Below are 17,911 nucleotides of genomic sequence, written 5' to 3' on the forward strand. Positions count from 1 at the left end.
ATTACCTTTCGAAAGACCCTGTTTCCAAATACAGTCACATTCTGAGGTGTTGGGGGTCAGGGCGTCAACATATGAACTTTGGGGAAACATTCGGTCCTGACAGGTCTCTTCCACAGAGCCATCGGGGAGGTCATTGACAATGTAAATCTGAGCATGGCTTTCTCCTGCTCATATGGACCCCCGTCCTCCTCTCAGCACAGAGTTTAAGCCCTGGCGTGGACCCAGCATGCCAGTGGGCCCACATTCTCCCTCTCCTGCCATGTTGGCCTGTCACTGTGCCAGGAGCTCAGCGCACAGGTCTGGCCCTGGGAGGTGACTGCAGCCGACCTGCTAAACCCAGAACTCTAATGGTGCCCTCCTTCCCTGGCTTTGCCACCTGGCAGAGGGGCCTTCCCCATGCTCCCCGCCTCTCACTGTTCTTTTCTTCGTCAGGGCATTTATTACTGTCATATGCTCAACTCTATCTGAATCCATTCATTTGTTCAATGTCTGCCTCCACTGCTGGTACAGAGACCCACCGAAGGAGCTGGGCAGGGCCGTCCATGGCTGCGTACCCCCTTGGGTCGTTTGTTGAATAGATAAAGGAATTAATTAGTAAATGAGATGGCATTTTGTGGTTGATGCTACAAAATGAAATTTTTGACACATTACTATGCTAGTTTTGCTTTGTTTTTTAGATTTTGGGAACCAGTAGGACTTTGACATACATCAAAGAACATTCCGTTGTGGATCCAGTAGAAAAGAAAATGGAACTTTGTTCCACCAATGTAAGCAATGGTCTAAGATGAGAAAGGTGCTTGGTATTTCCTGGTGATGGTGGGTAATATCTTCATTTAATTTTATTTCCAGCCCACCTTTGGTCTAAGTGATCTTTTATTTTTAATAGAAAGGCTAATTTTACTTAGCAGTATTTTATTTATCTTTTTATTCCGGTATAATAAGCGCATAGAAAAATGCCTGTAATGAATTGTCACAAAGTGAACACACCTTTGTAACCAGGCAGATCAGGAACAGAATGTGACCAGACCCCAGGATCCCCCTTTATGCTTCTTTCTGGGGGGCACCCCCACCCCACCCCCAAGATAACCACTATCCTGACTTCCAACAGTCCACATGACTTTTAGCACTGAGTTTTTTATTTCTTTTTTGTTTTGTTTATTTCTTTTTGAGAGAGAGATAGAGCATGAGTAGGGGAGGGGCAGAGAGAGGGGAAGGCACAGAATCCAAAGCAGGCTCCAGGCTCTGAGCTATCAGCACAGAGCCTGATACGGGGCTTGAACCCACAGACTACGAGATCATGACCTGACCCAAAGTTGGATGCTTAACTGACTGAACCATCCAGGCGCCCCTTTAGCACTAATTTTACAAGCACCTTTTTCCCTTCACTCTTCTCAGAAAAATTTATATTGGCCTACTGCACATTCAAAAAATTTGGGGAAAATGCAGAAGCTAGAAACACGGTTTATTTTATAAAATCGTATTCTATGCAAGCAACTTTGTGCTCATTTACCTGGATGGTAACCCTGAATGCTTTTGTAGGACTGTTGATGGGTTGGCAGTTTGAAAGTGCCTTGAGGCCAGGCCAGACTTAGTTTTGGGTGTGGAGGACATGCAAAGGCTGCCAGAAGGAGTGGCCAGGGCTGGGTTTCCCTGGGACTTCGTGTTTCTTCTGTTCTGGCTTCAGTAAGTGGTGATTTGAGGATGGAAGAGTATGAGCAGGTGGTTTGGGAAGAAATGCAAGAGAAATAAAACCTAAAACCATTTTTTGTTTGCTTCAAGATTACACTCACAAACTTGGTGTCAGTGAATGAGAGGCTGGTATACACACCCCATCCGGAGGACCCTGAAATGTAAGCCATCGCGTCCTGGGATTGACACGTTGAATTCCAAGGTCAGGGTGGGCTGGAGCCTCCCCTTCCTCAGGCTGCTCAGCCCCTTTACTTCCTGCTTTTCTGTAGGACTGTGCTCACACAAGAAGCCATCATCACCGTGAAGGGGATCAGCCTCGGCAGCTACCTGGAAAGTCTGATGGCCAACACAATATCATCCAATGCAAAGAAGGTATGGATCTCAGTCCCGGGCCCTGTGTGCACCCCAGGTGTTAAGTGCCAGATTTAGGGGGTGAAAGATATAGGTCCGGAAATCCTACTGAGTGCTGCGGCCCTCCATTACCAGCTGAGCTCATGATGGATGTCACAGCATTTTCCACTGGGACATTCAAACCTGGCTGCAGGGAGGGCTGGCCCAGGCCTGAGGGGAAGTGCCCGGTGAATCTGGAACGTAAGCTCAGCGGAAGCAACCACCGCTTCCAAGAGCCAAAATAGCACAGGCTCAGTGAACAGAACAAACCCCACACGTTAACATCTTCAGGCAGGTTATTCGGGAATTGTTGTAGTACAGCCTACTGAATAGGCACCTAGCGGCTTTGGCTGAACCTCTCCTCTGCGAAGTTCCCTGGAGTCAGCTGCCGTCTTTGCGCCTCCCCCCGGCAGGATTTGGGAATAAGCTTTGTGGAGGTGGCAGGAGAAAGGTTGGATCGCAGGAGGCCGTCCTCCCCAGGTCCCTAGGTGGAGGGCTGCCTTAGTGAGGCGGACACTGCTCACGGAGTCCAGGTTGCCCCTCCTCTCCAGCACAGCTGATGGAAAGAGCTTGGATGTGTGGAAGCCGTTATACGAGTTCAAGGTAATGTCACTCGAATTCAAGGTAATGTCACTCGCCAGAGCAGGGCCTTTGCTATTTAGCTTACCTCACTGGCTGACGTCTTCCTGGCTGTCCTCCCTTCCCCTGCTCTCTCCTGGTTTGTTTCGGTCAGAAGCAATTCTTCATTTTGGGGATCTGTGGGATGCCTACCGTGCTTGGCATAATTTAACTGGAAAGCCACTCACTTCTGGCTCGCATTTAGCCTAGGCACTGATAGAAGAGCAAGTCTTCCCTGTTTTTAAGAAAAACCCCGATTTGAGAAATGTTGGCATTAGCTCGACTCAGTTCAGGGGAGGGTGGGGGGGGGCGGGCGGGGAAGGGGGTATGCAGTGCCCAGAGCCGCATGCCTCGTGTCCTCACTGCAAGCCCTCTTGGGAGGAGACAGAACCTTACTTACCTTTGTGTGGCCAGTGTCTGGCCTAGGGCAGGCGCCCTAAATGTTTGCTGAAGAAAATAAATTATAGGAGGAAGGGACTACTTGGTGAGTCCAGAGCCACCTGAGACCTCTTATGAGAAAAGTCAGGGGAAACTCAGTGAGGCCAAATGATTTTATTTCACTTTACGTTAGTGACTGCTGTGTTGAATCGCTCCCCCCCCCACCCCCGCTCCAGCTGTGTTATCACTTCAGTGCATCCTAGCAGCTAGGACGATGCCGGAACAGAAGACAGGAGAAGGGGAGCAGGTCATCCTGGGATTTGGGTGGGATGAGTCATTGAGAAGGCGGTGAGGCTGCCCCCTCGTCCTGCACTCAGGAGGTGATAGCGTAGATGGTAGGTGCCCGTGTTGAGCCTGTGCGAGAATTTCAGGCAGAACACCTACCACCTTATTTCTGAGCTTGAAAAACTGCCTGCTTACGGTGAAAGGTTATTCACAAATGGTTACTGTGTCTCCTTTAAAGCCGCAGCGCTTTCCTTGTGCCATTTAAAATCCAGGTTGTGGCTGGCCGTCTGCAGTTCGAGAAGCAGGATTTCTTACACCGTGTTGAACTCTTTCTTTGTTGCTCCAGGGGTGGGCTGCTATTGAGTGGATAATTGAAAATTCTGAGCACGCTGTGAGCTAACGGGGTCTGCACCTGCACCTTGTGATGAACAGTGGTAACTATGGTATTCTTTAACCCGGTAGAGAACCTAGCATCTTGCTAACCGTGTGCATGGTGTGCAGTGGGGGGTGTTTACAGGTGCAGCTGCATGTGTCTCCAGCCCGGCGCTCCTTAGTGTCTTCTGTAATGGAAGCAGTCATTAGTTCATCCTCTTCCTAAATTATCTTGTTTCATGGCAGGATTTATTTCCCAGGAAGACTTGATCATTTGTTATCTGGTCTCAGACAGAGACAGTTCAGATTTTCCCAAGCCATTCTCAGGACCTGCTTGCTTAAACATTTCCTGTCGTTAGCGCATTATCAGAAGGAGGCTTTCACTAGTAGTTCCAGACGGTGTCAAAGGCTGATCAAATGGGATAATTTTTTCATTTTGGGCAGGGTCTGAATATTTGTACATGTTCTTATAAAGAATGCTATGTGCCTTTGTGTCAGCGCTGCGGGCTCGGGGGGAATCCTGCTCCTCGCCTGCTGCCAGCCAGCACCCAGCCACGTGACTGCCGCTGGCTTTTTTCTTTTAGTGGCAGAAGCCATTTCTAGCATCTTCTTGAGCTTCACAAACATTCCTTGATTTCCTAGGCCACCAGTGACTGGACCGTCAGGAAGGGATTTGACACTTAATTGGTCGGCAGTCATCTTCATACTTCGTAGGAAAGTCAGGGTTTCCTGCTTCCCTCTGTTTAGGGAATCCTTATACTCCTGCCTTGAAACCCCTCACCCTATTGACTTTCCATACTGTGCTGCTCTGGGCCCCGCTTCCCACGGTTGGTCTGTCTGTGTGTCTGCAGCATGTGTGTGTCAGCAAATGGGGATTGTGTGGTTCAGCCTCCTTTAAAAGCTTCCTACTGGAGCCTAAGTTTGCCAGAGCCCTTCACCTTGAACCCAAGGTTGTGATCTGCCGCTGGGTCTCTCTTCTTCCATGGACGCACCACTAAGGTGGCCACGCATAGAGAGCCTGCCCGCCTGGTGAGCATAGTGTGTGTGGGCAGTGTGGTGTGTGTGATGTGTCGCTCTGAGTTGTGGACTCTGTCACATTCTGTTTCCTCATAAACTAGAGCTAAATTGCCTCAATCTTTGATCAGATGCCTCACCCAAAAAATCAAAGAAGAAAGAACAAAAGAAAAAAAAGGAAGGAAGAAGGCAAGGAAGAAAAAAGGAAGAACTAAGCGAGCCTTGAATATGGTTCGCCCAGTCTGGGAGAAGTGTGGAAACTTCTGGAATCTGCCACTTGCCTGGTCACAGCCTCCACCGGGCTCTTCGGCTGCGACATCTCAAGACAGGAGGCCTGTCTGTTGCAGAATGAGACCCACAGAAGAGAAGACCCCTATAGCAGGAGAAGGGCAAGGGCTGCAAAGCTGTCACCCTGCCGCTGCCCACGGCCCCACCGCCCCTGGGCCAGTGTTGTCAGACTGCTCTTGTGCCTTGTCTGTTCTCCCCTAGGTAGCGGCTCCCGGCAGTTTTCTGCTGACTCTTGGGATCTTACTAAACCACTCTTTTCCTGGTGACTCCCCGTATCCCACCCGTGCCCCTTGATCACCTGTCTGCACCGCCAGCCTCCTCACACATATCTGGGCGCTGTCACTTCAGATGCCACTGTGGTGCGTCCTTCTCACCATTAGTGCAGATCTGCCCACGCTGGAGTAGGGGCGTCCATCCCCACAGCTGCGTGTGTGGGGACAGTACCGTGAGTTCTCCTGTCTCACGGTTGGAATTGGTCAGGGGAGCCAAGCACTGTGCCCCATGCTGCAGCTGGCTTGTCCTGCGCTCTGGGACCAGAGGCCCCAGGGGCTGAAGGCCTGTGTTACTTGTCATTGTTCAGACCTGTCTGTGGGGATGCTCACACAGAGTGGCTGTGACGAAGTAGTAAAAGTGCTTATGAGCCTAAGCTGTCCTGTTAGCTTTAGGGTACTTCCAGGTGGGAATTTTAACTTTCCTGTTTTCAAAAGTCGAATGTAAAATCTTTCAGTATGCTTCAAATTCTAAAAACTTGAGAGAAGGCCTCCTCCGTAAACAATGAGTAGCACTGTGTTCTTCTGTTTTTTAGGTCGTGTTTTTTGTTTGATAACAGTACTTCTAATCCAAAAGGAAATGACATTCATTTATATTTGTATCAGAGTGTTTTATGCATAAAGCTTACGGCAACACAGAATTAAAAGATTTACGGTAAGAACAAACCCCCCTCACCCCTTTGGCAAAGCGTTTTTCTGTCCTGCTGAGGGAACGCTCAACTCTTTTGGCAGCTTTTGGCTTTTGCTGCTAGATTTATAAATAAATAAACATACCCTGTTATTTCTTGATTTGCCAAATTTAGACGCTGTCTAGGAATTATTTACCTCTTTGGTAGATAATTGTTTTCTCTCTCTTATATCTTCCTTCTCTCTCCCTTTCCCCCAAAATAGCTATATCGTTTATGGTTGAAAGCACAGAGTTTCCATAATTTCAAAAATACAAATGCCTAACTGTTGTTTATTACTAAGCCATAATTGCATTTTCCTTCTTATGCAATTTCCCCCCACCTAGGGGATAATAATTCTTTTCATCTGTTTAATTTTATTTTTTAAAAGTCTCTGGCTGAGTCCTTCCATACTCTTACCCACTGTTACCAGTACGTCATAACATCATTTTCCACGGGTCAGTCTTTTTGGGCAGCATGCGCATTCCCAGTTTCCATGGTGCCATCCATTCTGGAAGCCAGGCCTCGCTCTCTGACCAAACAGCCACGTGGCTGTCATCCCCTTTTCTGGGCATTCCTGGGCATCTCCTTGGCCTTCTCTCCTGGAGCCCTTGTTTCCCTGCTTCCCTGCCTTCCTCTTTCTGTTTACTGTTACAAGATGGGGAAGGATATCTCTTTGTGGTTTCTAAGACTTGGTACATCTGAAAATGTCTTTTCTGTTCTCATACTTTGTTCACAGCATAGCTTGACATACAGTTCTTTAAAAAAAATATTTTCACTCAGAATTTTGAAGGCATTTTTCTATTTTTTTCCACTCAGATTATCAACTTCTGTATACGAATTATTTCTCTCTCTGGAAGCTTTTAGGGTCTTTTTATCCTTGATGTTCTGAAATTTCATGAGGTTAAGCCTTATTTGAAGTGATCTTTTAATATTATTATTATTATGTTTATTTTATTTTTGAGAGAGAGAGCACGAGTGGGAGAGGGGCAGAGAGAGAGGGAGACACAGGATCTGAAGGAGGCTCCAAATCTGAACTGTCAACACAGAGCCCGATGCAGGGCTTGAACTCATGAACTGTGAGATCATGACCTGAGCCAAAGTCGGACGCTTAACTGACTAAGCCACCCAGGTGCCCCATTTGAAGTGATCTTTTAAAATTCATTGTGCTGCACTGTGCATGTTAAATTCCTGGTTTTGATATTGTAATTATGCATGATGTTATTAGGAGGAAGAGGGTCAAGGGTACATGGGACATTCCTGTATTATCCTTGCAGCTTCCTGTGAATCTATAATAATTTCAAAATTAAAACTAAAAAAATATATAAATAGTAACATCATGGAAAATGGTAGAGGTGGGTGCTCCAAGAATCTGTCCCTCCACTGAAACAACCAATAAGCTGGCAAAAAATAACAGAATCAACTTTTGTAGAACTGTGGATTCTAATAGAATACTTCAACCAGGGGAGCATTTAATGAATCCTGATTAATCTACCCTGCAGATTTTGGACTTGCCAGCCTCCATAATTATGACCGTTAATTGCTTAAAATAAATCTCTGTCTATATTTACACATTCTATTGGTTCTGGTTCTCTGGAAACCCTAACTAATACATTATTATAGCTAAATTGGTATTGATTCAAATTATATTTTTCTGAGTTTAAGATGTTAATTATAATCACCAGGGTAACTAATAAGAAAATAACTAAAAAATAGCCAGAAAATAAAAGGGGAATGAAAATGGTACACTAAAAAAAAAAAAAAACCCAACACAACAGACGAAGATGGAAATAATTCAGGAACAGAAAGTTTTGGAACTCAATAGAAAACAACTAACAGTGTAAAAAAAAAAACCCAAAAAACAACTAACAGTGTAAAAAGTTAGTGCTTCTTTAACAGTAATTACTTTAAAAGTAAATAGATTAAATTCACCAGTTAAAGGACAGAGATTGGCAGAATAGATGAAAAAACATGATCCTACTATATATGCCATCTACAAGAGACTCACTTCAGATCCAAAGACAAATGGGTTCAATGTGAAAGATGGAACAAGATATTCCATGTAAATAAGAACCAAGAGAGCTGGAGTGGCCATGCTCGTATCAGACACAATCTACTTTTGGTCAAAAAAATGTTAGACAAATAAGGACATTATATATCAATGAGAGGGTCAATTCATCAAGAAGATAAACGTTATAGCCATTTACACACCAAGCTACAGAGCCCCCAAATATATGAAGGAAACATTAGCTGAACTAAAAGGAGAAATAGTTCTACAATTATAGCTGGACACTTCAATAACCCACTTTCAACAATGGGCAAGACACCTAGACAGAAGATCAATAAGGAAACGGAGGACTAGAACAACACTATAAACCAACTTGACCTAACATATCCATAGCACACTTCACTCAACAGCAGAGTACACATTTTTCTCAAGAACACATGGATTATTCTCCAGGATAAACCATGTGTTAGGCCAAACACCAAGTCTCAATAAATTTAAGAAGACTGAAATCACAAAATATCTTTTGTGATCCCAATGAAGTGAAATTAGAAATCAACAATAGGGGCACCTGGGTGGCTCGGTTAAGCATCCGACTTAGGCTCAGGTCATGATCTCATGGTTTGTGAGTTTGAGCCCCGCATCAGCCTCTGTGCTGACAGCTCAGAGCCTGGAGCCTGCTTTGGATTCTGTGTCTTCCTCTCTCTCTGTTCCTCCCTCCCTCTCTCTCTTTCTCAAAAATAAATAAACATTAAAAAAAACAAAGAAATCAACAGTATAAGGTAAATGGAAAATTCAGAAATATGTTGAATTTTTAATGTATATTCTAACTAGCGAATCAAATAATAAATTACAAATGAAATTATAACATTTTGAGATGAATGGAAATGAAAATACAACATATGCTATGAGAGCAGTGATCAAAGGGAAATTCATAGCTGCAAACACCTATGTTTGAAAGATCTCAAATCATTAACGTGACTTGAAGGAACTAGAAAATGAAGGACAAACTAAACTCAGAATAGAAAACTAAACTAGAGAATAGAAAAATAGAATCATTGAAATCAAAAGTTGTTTAGTTGAAAAGATCAACAAAGTTGAGAAGACTTTAGTTAGACTGACCAAGAATAAAAAGGATTCAGAATAAAAATATCAGAAAAGAAAGTGAGGCATTACTACACATCTTACAGAAATAAAAGGATGTAAGAGAATACTGTGAACAGTTGTATACCAACAAATTAGATCATCTATATGTGATGGAGAAACTACTAAAAACACACAAATTCTCAGAACTAATTTAAGAAGAAATAGAATCTCAATAGACCTATGACAAAGACATTGAATCAGTAATTAAAAACCTTCCAACCAAAGCTTCTCAGGGGGCAGCATAGGAAGAAAGCCCTGAAGTTTGGTGTAACTGCAACCTAGGTAGATGGGCTAAAGGTAGGCATCTGATCTGACTGCTGACACTGCCCAAGAAGAAGCCTGCATTGGCTCCAGACTGGTACATTCTAACAATGCAGGGATCAAACCCTGCCCAGTGAGCCCACAGCAGACAAAGAGAGTCATTACAGATGACTGATCTGAAGACAAATGCATCCCAGGCATAACAGTAGGACACACGTGGCCCACATAGGAGACTTCCCTGAACTGCCTGGTTCTGGTGAACAGGAAGCATTATACTGCAGGGCACTGTGGGACCTCTTCTTCATAAGGCCACTACTTTCAAGATCAGGAGACATGGCAGACTTTCCTAACCCATAGAAACAAACACAGAGAGTTAGACAAAATGAGAATACAGGAATATGTCCCAAATGCAAGAACAGGACAAAATCACAGCACAAGAGCTAAATGAAATGGAGCAAAGCAATATTCCTGATAAAGAATTCAAAGTAATGGTCATAAAGATACCCACTGGACTTGAGAAAAAGAGTAGAGGATCTCAGTGAGACCTCCAACAAAGAGATTGAAAATATGAAGAAAAAAAAAAAAGAACCAGCCAGAGATAAGAACATAACTGAAATAACAAATACACTAGAGAGAAATGGTAGATTAGAGGAGGCAGAAGAATGAGTCAGTGATCTGAAGACAGGGTAATGGAAAGCAACCAAACTGAATAGCAAAAAGGAAAAAGGATAGTAAAAAATGAGAATAGGTTAAGGGAACTCAATGACATAACTGTAATAACATTCATAAAAGGATCCCAGAAGGAGGAGAGAGAGGGAGGGGAACAGAAAATTTATCTGAAGAAATAATATCTGAAAACTTCCCTAATCTGGGGAAGGAGACAGACATCCAAATCCAGGAGGTGCAGTGAGTCCCCCAACAAAGTCAACCCAAACCAAGGAGGTCCACACCAAAACACATAATAATTAAAATAGCAAAAAATAGTGATAGAGAATTTTTAAGAGCAGTAAGAAAACAGTCACATACAAAGGAAACCCCAGAAGGCTATCAGCTGATTTTTCAGCAGAAACTTTTCAGGCCAGAATAGTGGCATGATATATTCAAAGTATTGACAAGAAAAACCCTACAACCAAAAATACTATACCCAACAGGGTTATCATTCAGAATAGAATTAGTAATAAAGGGTTTCCCAGACAAAAGTTAAAAGTGTTCACCACTAAAGCAGACTTATAAGAAATGTTAAAGGGAATTCTTTGACTGAAAAAACAAAAGTCATAATCAGGAGTAAGAAAATTATGAAAGGAGGGGCGCCTGGGTGGCGCAGTCGGTTAAGCGTCCGACTTCAGCCAGGTCACGATCTTGCGGTCCATGAGTTCGAGCCCCGCGTCGGGCTCTGGGCTGATGGCTCAGAGCCTGGAGCCTGTTTCCGATTCTGTGTCTCCCTTGCTCTCTGCCTCTCCCCCGTTCATGCTCTGTCTCTCTCTGTCCCAAAAATAAATAAACGTTTGAAAAAAAAAATTAAAAAAAAAAAAAAAGAAAATTATGAAAGGAAAAACTTTCACAGGTAAGTGCAAACATATAATAAAAGTAGTAGATTAAACACTTATAAAACCAGTATGGAGTTTAAAGCACAAAAGCAGTAAAATCAAGAATATCTACAAAAATCAGTCAAGAGATTCACAAAATAAAAGGATATAAAATATGACATCATGTACATAAAATGGGGGTGGAGGAGTAAAAATCTAGTGCTTTTAGAACTTAAGCAACAATCAACTTAATAACATACACTACTGTACGTGTAAGATGTTATAGATGAGCCTAATGGTAAACATAAATCAAAAACCTATAATAGATATACAAAAAAATAGAGAAAGGAATCCAAGGTATAACATTAAAGAAAGTCTTCAAACCACAAGGGAAGAGAGCAAAAGAAGAAAGGAACAGAGAAGAACTACAAAAACAACTGTAAAACAAAATGGCAACAAGCAAAATTTAAGTGTAATGGTCTAATGCTCCAATCAAGACATAGTGTGAGTGAATGGATAAAAAAGCAAGACCCATATATATGCTGCCAATAAAAGACTTACTTCAGACTTAAAGACACCTGCAAATTGACAGTGAAGGGACAGAAAGACATTTACTATGCAAATGGAAGTGAAAAGAAGGCTGGAGTAGCAATACTTACATTGGATAAAATAGACTTTAAGAGAAAGACTGTAATGACAAAGAAGAACATTACATAATGATAAAGGGAACAATCCAACAAGAGGATATAACAATTGTAAATATACATCCAACATAGGAGCACCTAAATACATAAGGCAACTATTAACAGACATGGAAGAAATTGACAGTTATATAGTCATAGTAAGGGACTTTGACACCCCACTTACATCAATGGATATATCACCTAGAGAGAAGAAAATCAACTAGGAAAGAGTGGCTTTGAATGACACATTAGATAAGATGGAGGTAACAGATGTATTCAGAACATTCCATCTGAAAACAGTAGAATACACATTCTTTTCAACTATACATGGAATATTCTCCAGAATAGATGACCTTTTAGGCCACAAAATGAATCTCAATAAATTTAAAAATTCAATAAATTAAAAAATATCATGCATCTTTTCCAGCCATAATGGTATGAAACTAGAAATCAATCACAAAAAATTTCAAAGAACACAAATACATGAAGAATAAATAACATTCTACTAAACAATGAATGGGTCAACCAAGAAATCAAAGAGAAAATTAAAAAAATACATGGAGACCAATGAAAATGAAAACATGAAGACAAAAAATGAAAACAATGAAGATTTTGTGGTCCAAAATCTTAGGGACGCAGCAAAGCTGTTCTAAGAAGGAATTGTATAGCAATACAGGTCTACCTCAAGAAACAAGAAAAAGCTCAAACAACCTAACCTTACAGCTAAAGGAGTGAGAAAAAGAACAAAGCCCAAATTCAGTAGAAGGAAGGAAATAATAAAGATTAAAGCAGAAATAAATGAAGCAGAGACTAAAAATACAATAGAACAGATGAAACCAGGAGTTTGTTCTTTGGAAAGATAAGTAAAACTGACAAACCTTTAGCCAGACTTATCAAGAAAAAATAAATAAAATCATGAATGAAGGAAAAAAACAAAGCAAAACAAAACCAAAAATAATCTGCCAACAGAAAAAAGACCAGGGCCAGATGGTTTTACTGGTGAATTCTACCAAACATTAAAGAATTAATGCAAATCCTTTGCAAACCCTTCCAAAAAAGAGGAGAGAATACTTTCTAACTCATTCTGTGAGACCCAATATTACTTTGATACCAAAGTTAGGTAAAGACCCCCAGAGAATAAATCTAGACTAATATCCTTTATAAATATTGATGCAAAAATCTTCAACAAAAGATTTATATTATAAATATTGATGCAAAAATCAAGCTGGATCTAACAGCATATTAAAAGGATACCCACCATGACTAACTGGGATGTATCTCAGAAGCAGGAGGGTGGTTCAAATACAAAAATCAATGTTCTATTGATTAATATTAACAATATTAATCTCATTAATTTTGTTAATCTCATTAATCTCATTAATCTCTATTAATCTCATTAATAGAACAAATGGAAAAAGCCCCACATGATTATTTCAGTTGATGCAGGAAAAGCATTTGAAAAAACACCCTTTCATGATGAAAACACTATTCTGGGAATAGAAATAATAATTCTAGAAATAGTTTAGGTATAGGAATAGAAAAGAACTTCCTCTCCATGATAAAGGGCATTTATGAAAAACCCACAGCCAACATCCTATTCAATGATGAAAGACTGCAATCTCCCCCTAAGATCAAGAACACGACAAAGATGTCCACTGTTGTCACTGATGTTGAACATTGTACTAGAAGTTCTAGCCAGAGCAGTTAGATAAGAAAAAGAAGTATTAGGCATCCAAACTAGAAAGGAAGAAATAAAACTATCCATAGTCATAGATGGCAGATCCTATATGTAGAAAACCTTAAGCCACCAGAAAGCTAATAAAAGGTATTTAGCTAAATTACAAGGTACAAGATCAACACATAAAAATCAATTGTGTTTCTTTACAATAGCAATGAGCAACCTCATAAGAAAATTAAGGAAACTATGGAATTACAGTGGCATCCAAAAGAATAAAATACATGGAAATAAAACAAGGTGAAGGACTGTACATGAAAATTACAAAACATTGCAGAAAGAAATGAAAAAAAAAACCCATAAATTAATGGAAAGACATCCCTTGTTCGTGGATGGGAAGACTAATAATTGTTAAGATGGTAGTACTACCCAAAACATTCTGAAAAATCAAGACAGTTCTTATATAAAAATTTCTATAGCTTTTTTTTTTCAGAAATGGAAAAGCCCATCCTCAGATTCATACGGAATTGCGATGGATCCTGCATAGCCAAAACAATATTGAAATAGAACAAATTTGGAGGACTCACACTTCCCAATTTCAAAACTTCTTTTTGTTTTGTTTTGTTTATTTTTGAGAGTGTGCACGCACAAGAGAGAGAGAGAGAGAGAGAGAGAGAGCATGAGCAGGGAAGGGGCATAGGGAGACAGAGACACAGAATCTGAATGAAGTAGGCTCCAGGAACTGAGCTGTTAGCACAGAGCCTGACATGGGGCTTGAGCCCATGAACTGCGAGATCATGACCAGAGCTTAAGTCAGACGCTTAACTGACTGAGCTACCCAGGTGCCCCACCAATTTCAAAACTTTTTACAAAGCTACAGTAATGAAAGCAATTTGGGACCAGCATAAAGATAGACAAATAGGTCGGTGGAATTAAATTGAGAGTCTAGAAGTAAACCCATGTATCTATGGCCAATTGATATTCAACAAGGGTGCCAAAACAATTCAATGAGGAAAGAATAGTCTCTTCAACAAATGGTTCTGGGATAACTGGATATCTACATATAAGAGAATGAAGTTGGACCATTACTTCACACCATATCCAAAGACTAACTCAAAATGGATCAAAAACCTACAAATAAGAATAAAAACTATGGTGCCTGGGTGGCTCAGTAGGTTAAACATCCTATTCTTGATTTTGGCTCAGGTCATGATCTCATGGTTCATGAGATGGAGTCCTGTGTCCAGCTCTGTGCTGACAGCACTGAGCCTGCTTGGGATTCTCTCTCTCTGCCACCCCCCCCCCCCCAAATAAATAAATGAACTTAAAAGAACAAAAACTATACAACTCTTAGAAGAAAACATAAGGGTATATATTCATGATCTTGGATTTGGGAATGGATTCTTGGATATGACTACAAAAGCATGAACAACAAAAGAAAAAGTAGATAAATTTGACTTCATCAAAATTAAAGTTTTGTGCATCAAAAGACACTATCAAGAAAGTGGAAAGACAAGCTACATAATGGAAGAAAAAATTGCAAATCACATATCCAAAAAGGATCTGTTATCCAGAATGTATAAAAAACTCTTTACAACTCAGCAACAAAAAGACAACTCAATTTAAAAATGGGCAAATAATATGAATAGACATTTCTCCTAAGAAGATATACAAATGGCCAATGAGCACAAGAAAAAATGTTCAACATCATTATTCATTAGGGAAATGCAAATCAAACCCACAGAAACCACTCACAACCACTAGGATGGCTGTAATAAACTAAATGGAAAATAAGCATTAGCAAAGATGTGGAGAAATTGGAAGCTTTGTTCATAGTGTTGCAAATGTAAAATGGTACAGCCACTCCACCCCTGGTTGTATACCCCAAAGTACTGAAAACAAGTACACGAATATTTATACATGAATGTTCACAGTAGTGCTACTCACAATAGTCAAAAAGTAGAAACTCAAATGTCCTTCAACCGATAAATGGTTACATAAAAGGTGGTCCATACATATGCTGGAATATTATTCAGCTATAAAAAGGAATGAAGTACTGATCCACAGTACAATACGGATGAATCTCTAGAACATTATGCTAAATAAAAGAAGTCAAATGCAAAAGGCCACATACTATATGATTCCATTTGTATGCAATATCTATCATGGATAATCCATACAGACTGAAAGTAGATTGGTTGTTGCCAAGGGGAGAGGGGAGGTATGAATGGGGAAGAATCTGCTTTATGCATTTGAGATTTCCTTTTGGGGTGATGAAAATGCTTTGGAACTAGACAGAGGTGGTGGTTGCACAACAGTGTGAATGTACTAAATACCACTGAATTGTATACTTGAAAATGGTCAACTTATGTGAATTTCATTTCAGTAAAAAAGAGGAAAATATATAGCTGTAAACACATACCTACAAGTACACATGCATACATAAAGCTTTTGTATGTCAGCAAGACATCAAAAACAAAGAAACAAACAATTCATTGTGTTGGGAACTTGGTGGTCCCTTTGGTTCTGGTAATGATTTCTTTGACGATTTCCCCACCATTCTCTCTTCTTTTCTGGAAGTCCTCTTGGTCATATTGGATTGATCTCATAATTTTGTTCTGTTTTCTCTCATCTTTGTTCTACCTTTTGGGAGGTTCCCTGGACTTTATCTTCCAAGAATTTCATGAGTTTTTATTTTGGCAAATTGTAGTTTTAATTTCTCTTTCCTTTTTCTTATGGGATCCTGTTCTTGCTTCATAGATGTAGTGTCCTCCCTCGTCTCTCTGCAGGTAAACACTAAGTGAAGCTTTCTTCTGCATCTGGGTGTCTCCTCTGTGCCCCTTTGCATGGGAGGCTTCCTCGGGTGTCTTTCATGCTGACGTACCTGACACAAGCTGAAGTGGGGGTGAGGAGTGAGGCTTGCTGGCTGTTGGGCTCACTGCAGGTCATCGAGGGTGTCCTGTGGCCTTTTCCACCGCCCCCCCCCCCATTCCCTTCTCTCTGAAGTGGTTCAGTTTCTCCCAACAAGACTCCTCAACCTTTATTTTTTGGGGTGGAACCCAGGGGTCTAAGAGTCAGGCTGTTAAATGGTTTTCAGCCTGTCCCTTGCTGTTCCCTGTGTGTCCCCTCTCTCTGGACAACCCTTGGGATCTGAATGGCTTGTGTTGGACCCCCTCTACCGCATCACAGCCCATGCCTCTGCCTTCCAACTTCTTATGGGCAGTGAGGGTGCTGACTCCGTGGGTTCTGAAGTTTTGTTTCAGTTTTATTCCTGATAGTTTAATGGACATTTCAGCAAAGGGCCAAAGGTTTTTTTTCCCCACCATCTTGAAATCAGAGTTTTGCTCGCTTTTATAAAAAGTATTCCCTCAAAAAACACATAAAAGCAATCCATGTTTATAGTTAAAACACACACACACACACACACACACACGAGTCTCTGTTGAAGAGTGAAAGCCTCCCCTTTAGAGGAAGAGTTCCTGGGCTCTGCCAGTTAACTCCTGATTTTTACGAAGGTTTCCAGAAATGTTTTAAGCAAATGCCAAGGATATATGGGTTTGTTTTCCTTTTCTTTTATTAAACACAGATGGAACCATACTGTGTATACTGTTTTGTGCCTTTTTTCTATTTTTAAGCAACATTGTCTTAAAAAGTTCCCTCTTGAAGTTTAGCTATATAGCACTGATGTCTTAATTCCTCAAGGATTTGCAGGTTCCTTGCAGATAAACCCTGGATTTGCAAAGGCAGTGGGTGCAGGGCAGAACATCTGTCACTCTGCTGCAAAACTGCACTCTGTCCCATGTATCAGCCTAGACACTGAACCCTTTCTCTAGTGACAGCCTCTTGTTCCACTTGTAGGTAACTCTGTTCCACCTAGTGTAACTGTATAACCTTGTAGAGGTAATGGTGTAAAAACTGTCATGTATAGAGCCCTTTTAAAAGGGAACATGGAAATTTGTGAGTTGGGAAACCACATTTGGAAGCAGGGATGAGTATCAGAAAATGTAGATTATCTTGATTCCTCTACAATGTGCAGGGATGCCCAGCGTAGTTTCAGAGGAAGATGGCATTTTTAGGGCAAGTGCATGTAAACAGTTACCCAGTCACTTCAAATTTTTGGTGGATTGAAGTGTGATAAAAATAAGCATATTCATGTGTTGGTTTTTTTTTATTCTCCTAGGCTTTCTATTATAAATAAAAAAATTTTAAGAGAGTCATTAAGAAAGTGGTAGTGATTATTTTCAAAATTTGTTTAGTATAAAATAGTTTGGTTTTGTAACTTTCGTTTTGGTCTGGGAATGGATTCAATATTGATCTGTGCAATGCTTTCTATTTGGAATTCATTATAAGCACAAAAACAAATTCTGTATGATAAAATATCATGGAAGCTGGGTGGCAAAGCCAGGTGAAATTAAACCTTGATTTTTAGTTTGAGAACATGTTCTCAACTTTAATTACAGAGTATTGCATCACAATGAATACCTGTGATCACTGCTGTTGCACTGATGTTCAGTAGGTACCCCCAGCACCTGGAGGGGCCTCATTTCCTGAGATGCCCTCTGGCAGAAGTATGAGAAGATAAGCGTGATGGGACCTGAACAGCCACAGTCTTCATCTCACCAGTTTAGAGGTGGGCACATCCCTGGG

The 17,911-nt window shown here is 41.1% G+C and overlaps 1 protein-coding gene across 12 annotated transcripts in view; it reads left to right on the forward strand.

Moving 5' to 3' along the window:
* Positions 1–17,911, forward strand: part of PRELID3A (PRELI domain containing 3A) — a 43,264-nt gene that overhangs the window by 10,841 nt on the left and 14,512 nt on the right. For 4 of the 12 annotated variants that reach the window (XM_040479463.1, XM_040479462.1, XM_040479459.1 and 1 more), the window contains exons 3-5: positions 678–767; positions 1,780–1,850; positions 1,959–2,061. In XM_040479463.1, coding sequence (XP_040335397.1) covers positions 678–767; positions 1,780–1,850; positions 1,959–2,061 — 264 coding nt within the window. The other 8 variants (XM_040479455.1, XM_040479458.1, XM_040479456.1 and 5 more) reach the window with 7 other exon arrangements.

This window comes from Herpailurus yagouaroundi, unplaced genomic scaffold, assembly GCF_014898765.1.
Source record: "Herpailurus yagouaroundi ecotype Mexico unplaced genomic scaffold, PumYag 142, whole genome shotgun sequence".
NCBI lineage: Eukaryota > Metazoa > Chordata > Mammalia > Carnivora > Felidae > Herpailurus > Herpailurus yagouaroundi.